General features: G+C 46.6%; 1 protein-coding gene across 1 annotated transcript in view; it reads left to right on the top strand.

Moving 5' to 3' along the window:
- The first annotated feature begins 668 nt into the window (after positions 1-668).
- TMEM154 (transmembrane protein 154) overlaps positions 669-6,711 on the top strand; it is a 41,668-nt gene continuing 35,625 nt past the window's right edge. Inside the window, exon 1 of the mRNA XM_080794701.1 lies at positions 669-821. Within this exon, the coding sequence (XP_080650827.1) occupies positions 728-821 (94 nt within the window). The 5' untranslated portion in view covers positions 669-727. The remainder of the gene's footprint in view (positions 822-6,711) is intronic.

Here is a 6,711-nt window from a genome sequence, read left to right as displayed (position 1 = left end):
TAATAGAAATCATTTCTCTCGAGGGATGCAGAGTACATTCGGGCACATGAATAGCATTGTCCTTTATCTCCCTATGAGGGAGGTGGCATTCAGGGCCCAGCAATGGTGATGTGTCTGGCTGGAGAGAAGTGTCCCAGCCATTTTCTGATGGTACAGGTACCCCTGTCCGCTAAGCCTGAGCTGTCCAACACAGCTGCTGCTAGCCACATGGAGTTCTTTTAATTTAAATTAATAAAAATGAAACTATAAATTCATTGTGGACTGGTCTCATCTGAAGGGCCCTATAGCCTACATGGCTAATGGCTACTGTATTGGGCAGATTTGGGACCTTTCCATCATCTCTGAAAGTTCTACTGGATAGCGCTGCTCTAGACTCTGGGCCGCCCCAGAGGCTCACCAGGGGTGCAGTAAAATCACCAATGGAGAATGCTTGTGGTCCAGGATCCTCAGGCCCAGATCCCAAAGGACAGCTGAGCTCTAGACCCCTTTTCTAAGAGCCAGTTTCAAAAGATGGGGGCCCGCAGCAGAGCCGGGACTGAAAAGGGCTCGTGAGACCTTGCAGGGCAACTTCTCTTTTGCAATCCTTGCTGGTCTGACAGGCTCCTACAGAATTACATCACTTCCTAAAAAACAGGCAAACACCTCTCCTTCAAGTTAGCACCGACCCAAACAAGCAGGAAACAGGAAATGTTCAGGTTTCAGGGAGGCTGAAGCCCAGCACAGCATCATGACGGGGCGGCGGCGAGCGGACAGGAAGGCTCCCGGGGCTGCCCTAGCCTTTGCCCTGGCGATCGCGCTCCTTCCCACCGGCCAGACTCAGGGTAAGCTACGTCCCGCTTTCCAACCCCCGGGAAGGAGGAGAGCCAGGCTGGGTCAGTGCCCGAGGCTACAGAACTCTGCCGGGGAGGGGAACACCCAGAAAACCAAGTCCTTTCTATAAAAGAAGGAGATGAAATGAGAATTGTAGTTTGGGGGGCGGGGGTGTAGAGTTTGGCGGGGGGGGGCGGGGGGGGCGGGGAGGGCTTGGCTGGCTTTCTCCCCCCGCAGCCGGCCAATCCCGCTCCGGCTCCCCCACTCCATCCAACTTTCCTGCAATTTTTGTCCTCTACCAAGTGCGGGGTCCCTGTAATTTCCCGGCTTGGACGGGCATCTTAAAGAAACCATAAACTTTTTTGGCAGTTGGTGTAAAAGAATGTTTCGATCAGAAGTTGTGAATTTCCTTTTAATAATGTGGGCTGGGAAATCTGCTAGCAGCAAAATCTCTTGGAAAAACTGAGGTATGGAAATGTACTACTGGAATGTATACTAAAGAAAACCAGTGAGTTAAAAAAAAAAGAAAAAGTAAACAGGAAATTATCGGAGTAGTTACTAGGCATCCATTCTAACTTTTCAAGAGAAGTCGTTCATCTGTTTTTCATCTTGTTACTTTGGGGGATATTTTCTTTGCATGCGTTTTTACTAATGAACCTTTCTTTTAGAAAGTAATGTGATTGTAGCAAATCGAAGGTATTGGAAAGACAAAATATTAAATCTCATTATTTTGAGCTAAGAGCAGCAATTGATTTATACCCTTGACAGTTGCTACAACAAGCACAATCTCCCTCGATTGCCTCATAGAGTTTTGTTGACTTGCCCTTGGGTAAATAAACTCAATGCCCATGATTTCTGTCAACAGATACTACCTGTTTCTAGTAGTGCAGGTCAGTATTTCAAGTAAAAGGAAAGTTCTCACGCTAGGGTTCTTCGAATAGGATGGGGCTGGGGGGCGGGCACCAGGCACTGACCTAGCCTGTGGCAATTTCCTGGAGATTCACAGTCAGCAGTCAAACACACCACCCGCCCCACCAATTTCTCCTGCCCTGGGTGCTCTCCATGTGGTCTTGCCAGGCATCTGGGGTGGAAAATGAAAAGTGAAAGGCAAACCATTCCCACTGGAAAGATGTCCGGTTGAAATGGGAGGTGGTGTTTCAGATGAGACCCGGGGGACAGTGTGTTGTCTTAGGCACAGTCTAGGGGCTGGGAGCGAGCATGAAGATGACGAAGCTCCAGCCGCACAGGTGACACAGGGAAAGACGCTGAAGCACGGACGGTCAGATGTCCAAGTGCCGCGGCTGCTCAGCTCTTCTGACTGGGACCCCGGGTCCCCACTGTGCCCCAGTGGAGATTCCTCTGCGCCAGACTCCTTTCCCTGCGGGGTGTCGCTCGGCAGCCCAGGGGGCAGAGCTCGGCCTTCCCACTTCCAAGTCTTGTGAGTGTCAACGCTACCGCAGGTGCCTCAAACATGCCCTGAGAGTAATACTTAAGGCTGCCTGAGTATTTTCTGGAGCTTCTGAGTATCTTCTTGACATTTCTGAGTTGAAGCGTAAGGCATCCAGGAGATGCAAAAGGGTCACGTGAAGACTCAGTACAAGTTTTCTTTCTAGTGCTGGGCTCTGATCAGTAGCTCTTCCACAATAAAGATCTTTGGTTGCTCCTCATTTATGCCACTTGGACCCTTGTTTCAACCTTCTTCCCAGGTGTCTCCTCCCGTGTGCCCTCCACGGCCCGGTCATACCGAGCGGAGCGAGCGCTCCAGGTTTCTGCAGCTCTTACCAAGAATGACTGACAAGTTCTCTTTTTTCTACTTAGTGAACTCCTACATAACCCTAAAAACCCAGACTGGAAGTTGCCTCCTCCTTGATGTCTCCTTTGACTGCGCCTTGCCTGGTGGCTTTATCTGTGTCATGCCCACATAAAACTCAACTTCAGTACACACAGCTGATTGCATAGAATCCTAAGTGTGTGTGTGTCGGTATCCCCCATAACCACTGTGAGAGCCACCAGAGAAAATGCTCGGTAGCTTATCTTTGACTTCCCAAATCCTTGTTGGGATCCACATAAATAAAGAACTTCATAATTCTTGACAAATGCTACAATCATTGTAGAATGGATTTGAGGTTGAGCACTAAAAGCTGATGAGCTCCTGAAAACAGGTGGTGTGAGAATGTCAGGGAAGTCAAAGGGGAAAACCTGCATTTCAGCAGAGCGCAGGGTTTACCTAGATAATCCAACACGCTTATTGGGCCCTGTCTGGATTTCCAATGTCAGAAAATGCAAAAATGTCCACTCACAAAAAGCTATGTAACCAAAGCCAAGGAGAAGTCTTTTATAAATTAAGAACTGATTATCTATTTTTTAATTAATCGATGTATATCCTTTTGAGCTAATGGTGCCTAAGACGTGAGGATGTGAGTTAGTATATGGGTGTCACACTTGTATTTCCTTGAATTCTTCAGGAAGTATCTTGGAGATGTTTGGCAGTAGAATCCAGTCTACTGAACAGCCTGACACCCCTCCTTGCAAGCATATTCCAGGATACGGCTCAAGTCAAGCCAACCACAAACAGGCAACATAATCCATTATCAGCAGTCCCAGGCTCTGCAGCAGTACCCTGGAGTCAGTGTCCTTTCTCTATACGGAGAGCCTGCTGCAGTCTTGATTACTGTCCCAAGTGAAATAATCTACTTAGAAGTCACCAGGAGAGAAATGAGAAAACAGCTTTTCTGGGATTTTGACCAAACAGATGAGCATAGTTAAAGAAAAACTGCGGGGTTAGGTACCTTGGCCAGCGTGGACGCTAAGAAAATTCAGACTCTCTGTCAAGGCGACATTCTGTCCAGGGGGTGAGGGAGTCATTTTCACCTGGCTTCATGCCCTGTGTCCTGTCAATGTCAGCTTAACACTCAGAGAGCTAAAAGCAACCTCCCAAGACACTGAAAGCATGGGATTTATTAACTGCAATGGGCAGGATGGTTTGTAAAAGGAGAGCTGAGGGCACGGGGCAGAAACGAGGAGGTTGTGTTTTGCTGGGTCAGGGTTAAACAGCGGATTTGACGGGAAAGACTCGGAGATTTTCTGCACCGTTTCAGAAGAGTAAGAACCATGTAATTAGTAGATAAACTTTGAGAAGAAAAGAAGGAATTAAAGAAAATACTATTTACGTAAATGGAACTGCGATTTCTGACACTGATCTCGTTTCAGTGAATGTGACTGGCATCTGCATTGCCTGGGACAGTTCCAATTTCAAGTAGTAATAATGATGAGAGCAAATGCATATAGTCCTCATTGCATGCCAGGTGCCCTTATAAATAATTTACATATACTCACTCATTTAATTCTCCTAATGACCTTATATAGTGAGTACTAGTATCCCTGCTTTACATATGAGAAAATGGAAGCACAGAGAGGTTAAGTGACTTGACTCGGGTCACACAGCTAAATAGTGGATCTAAGTCAGATTCAGTCTCAGGAATCCATGCTCTAACATATACTATAATGCCTCTGGGTTTTTAGGCTCTGCTAGTATATGTGTCTAGTTCCAGGTTTAGAAAACTATGTCTCTGGTACCCTTCCAACTGTAAACGTATCACATACATCTTAGACCCCCTCAATTGGGGTCTAAGGTTATTGCATATTAATAAAGGAGCTGTATTTGGTTGGGTCAGAGACTGGCCTACAGGAAAAGGGATGGAGCAAATTGGTTTAACTTTGGCCTGCAGAGGAGGAAGGGAAGGGCTGCAAGTTGCAGCAGGAGGAACAGAGCATCTGGGGATTAGCAAAGTTAAGACCAGAAGCAGGAAAAGTGGAATGACAAAGTCACCAGTAAGAGGCTTTAGGGTGTGGGAACCAGGGAGAGATAGCACAGCCTTGTGTTAGCAGCCCCGGGAGAGCCCTGCTGAGATCTGACCTGGAGGACCTAATAGCCTTCAGGCACCAAAGAAAACAGGCAGAAAGGGATTTCCTGGGGTTTAAAGTCCCTCTGTGTCTTTAAAAGCCCAATCTAAGGATCCAGAAGAGGGCTGGATCTTGGCTGGGTTGGGCCCGATTCTGCAAAGAAACAGTACAACCTACAGTGTGCCTACCTGTTTCGAGTTTGCACCACCCTCAAATGTTCGCAAAGATGTGGAGAAAAAGGAACTTTGCAACGCGGGTGAGAGGGTTCCCGCAATCCCCTAGCCTATCCTGCTGCTTAGCCTGTGCGTTGGGCTTTTCATTTCAGTTCTATTTTGCACTCTAGACAAATTTTTTCATTTCCAGAAAAAAAGTATGCTGTGTCTTGCTTTTATTTTTTTCTTGTTAGTTATTCCTTCTCTCAGGTCTTTTTTTTTTTTTTAAACATAATCTTTTGTGCTAACTTTTATCTGCAGTTTATGTAGACCTAATCTTGTCGTTCGTTGCATCTGTCGATTCCCATTCATGATAGATATCTTGCCGGGGAAGTGCGCCTGGGTGGCTCAGTCAGTTAAGCGTCTGCCTTCTGCTCAGGTCATGATCCCAGGGTCCTGGGACTGAGCTCTGCATCAGGCTCCCTGCTCAGAGGAGAGTCTGTTTCTCCCTCTCCCTCTGACTACGGCTCTGCCTACTTGTGCTCTCTCTCTCTCTCTCTCTATCAAATAAATAAATAAAATCTTAAAAAGAAAAAAAAGGAAAGAAAAGAAATCGTGGGGGCACTGAGGACTTGCTGTGGCACACAAAGGATGATTTCGCCTCATTTGACAGAAACCCAGATTTCTGATTCCAGCACCAAGTTATTGTAAATACTTTCCAAGTACAACCTAGTCCTGTTGCCACGGAACTGTGTTTGGAAGATACGGAGGCAGGGATGGGCCGGGCTGAAGCTTGGACCTCAGGCTTCAAGCCTGACTTTGGGTTGGAGAGGGGATAAGCTGAGCAGTCCTCAGGGGCCAGACTCCAAGAGCTGTATGAAGGGGTGCCAAAATGTACGAGCCAACAAAGCAGAGTCTTCTGTGGGGGCAGGTCAATCCCAGAAATGGGCAGACAAGGATGCCAAAGTCATTGCCAACGAGAAAGAAGTAGACAGAATCAAACTGAACATCAGAAGAGGAGCCAGGGTCCACAGTGTCAGGATGATGGTGAGATCAGTCTTGGGGTGGCACACCTGGCTCTGACTCTGAACTTTGCCAAAATCATTGCTCCTTCCTGTCCTTCTTCCCTCCCTCTTTCCATCCTTTCCTCCCTCCCTCTCTCCTTTCTTTCCTTCTTTCCTCTCTTTCTTTCTCTCTCTCTCTCTTTCTTTCCTCCTTTCCTCCCTCCCTCCCTCCCTCCCTCTCTTCCTTCCTTCCCACAGCCTGGTATTTTAGCTTTAACTTTAAAAAAAAAATTTATTTATTTATTTGACAGAGAGAGAGAGAGAGAGATCACAAGTAGGCAGGGAGGCAGGCAGAGGGAGAGAGAGGAGCAGGCTCCTCACTGAGCAGAGAGCCCAACTCGGGGCTCAATCCCAGGACCCCGAGATCATGACCTGAGCCAAAGGCAGAGGCTTAACCCTCTGAGCCACCCAGGCGCCCCTATCTTTAACTTTTAACCCAAGAGATGGGCCAAAGTCCCCTGAAAGCATTATATAGCCTCTTTTGTCCCAATGGGCCCAACCTTTGTTCTAGGAAATCCCCATATGTAAATTTGTCTCTAAATTTAAATTTCCTGTATCATTTTTTTTTCTTTCTTAAAAAAATTTTTTCTGGGGTCTGGGGATTTCCTTGTTTTTTGGCATTTTGTTATACTGTAAAAAGTTGTCTCATATTTCATTCAGTATCTCTAGGTGTTGCATATTGGGAGAATTTTTCAGGTTACCAACTATATCAGATTACTGGAAAAGGAAAATTTTTCTATATAATCAGCTTGGGGAACAATTTGAAAGTATTTAGTCAGCTG

This window comes from Martes martes (assembly GCF_963455335.1).
Source record: "Martes martes genome assembly, chromosome: 2".
Taxonomy (NCBI): domain Eukaryota; kingdom Metazoa; phylum Chordata; class Mammalia; order Carnivora; family Mustelidae; genus Martes; species Martes martes.
This window is presented reverse-complemented; position numbering and strand designations above follow the sequence as displayed.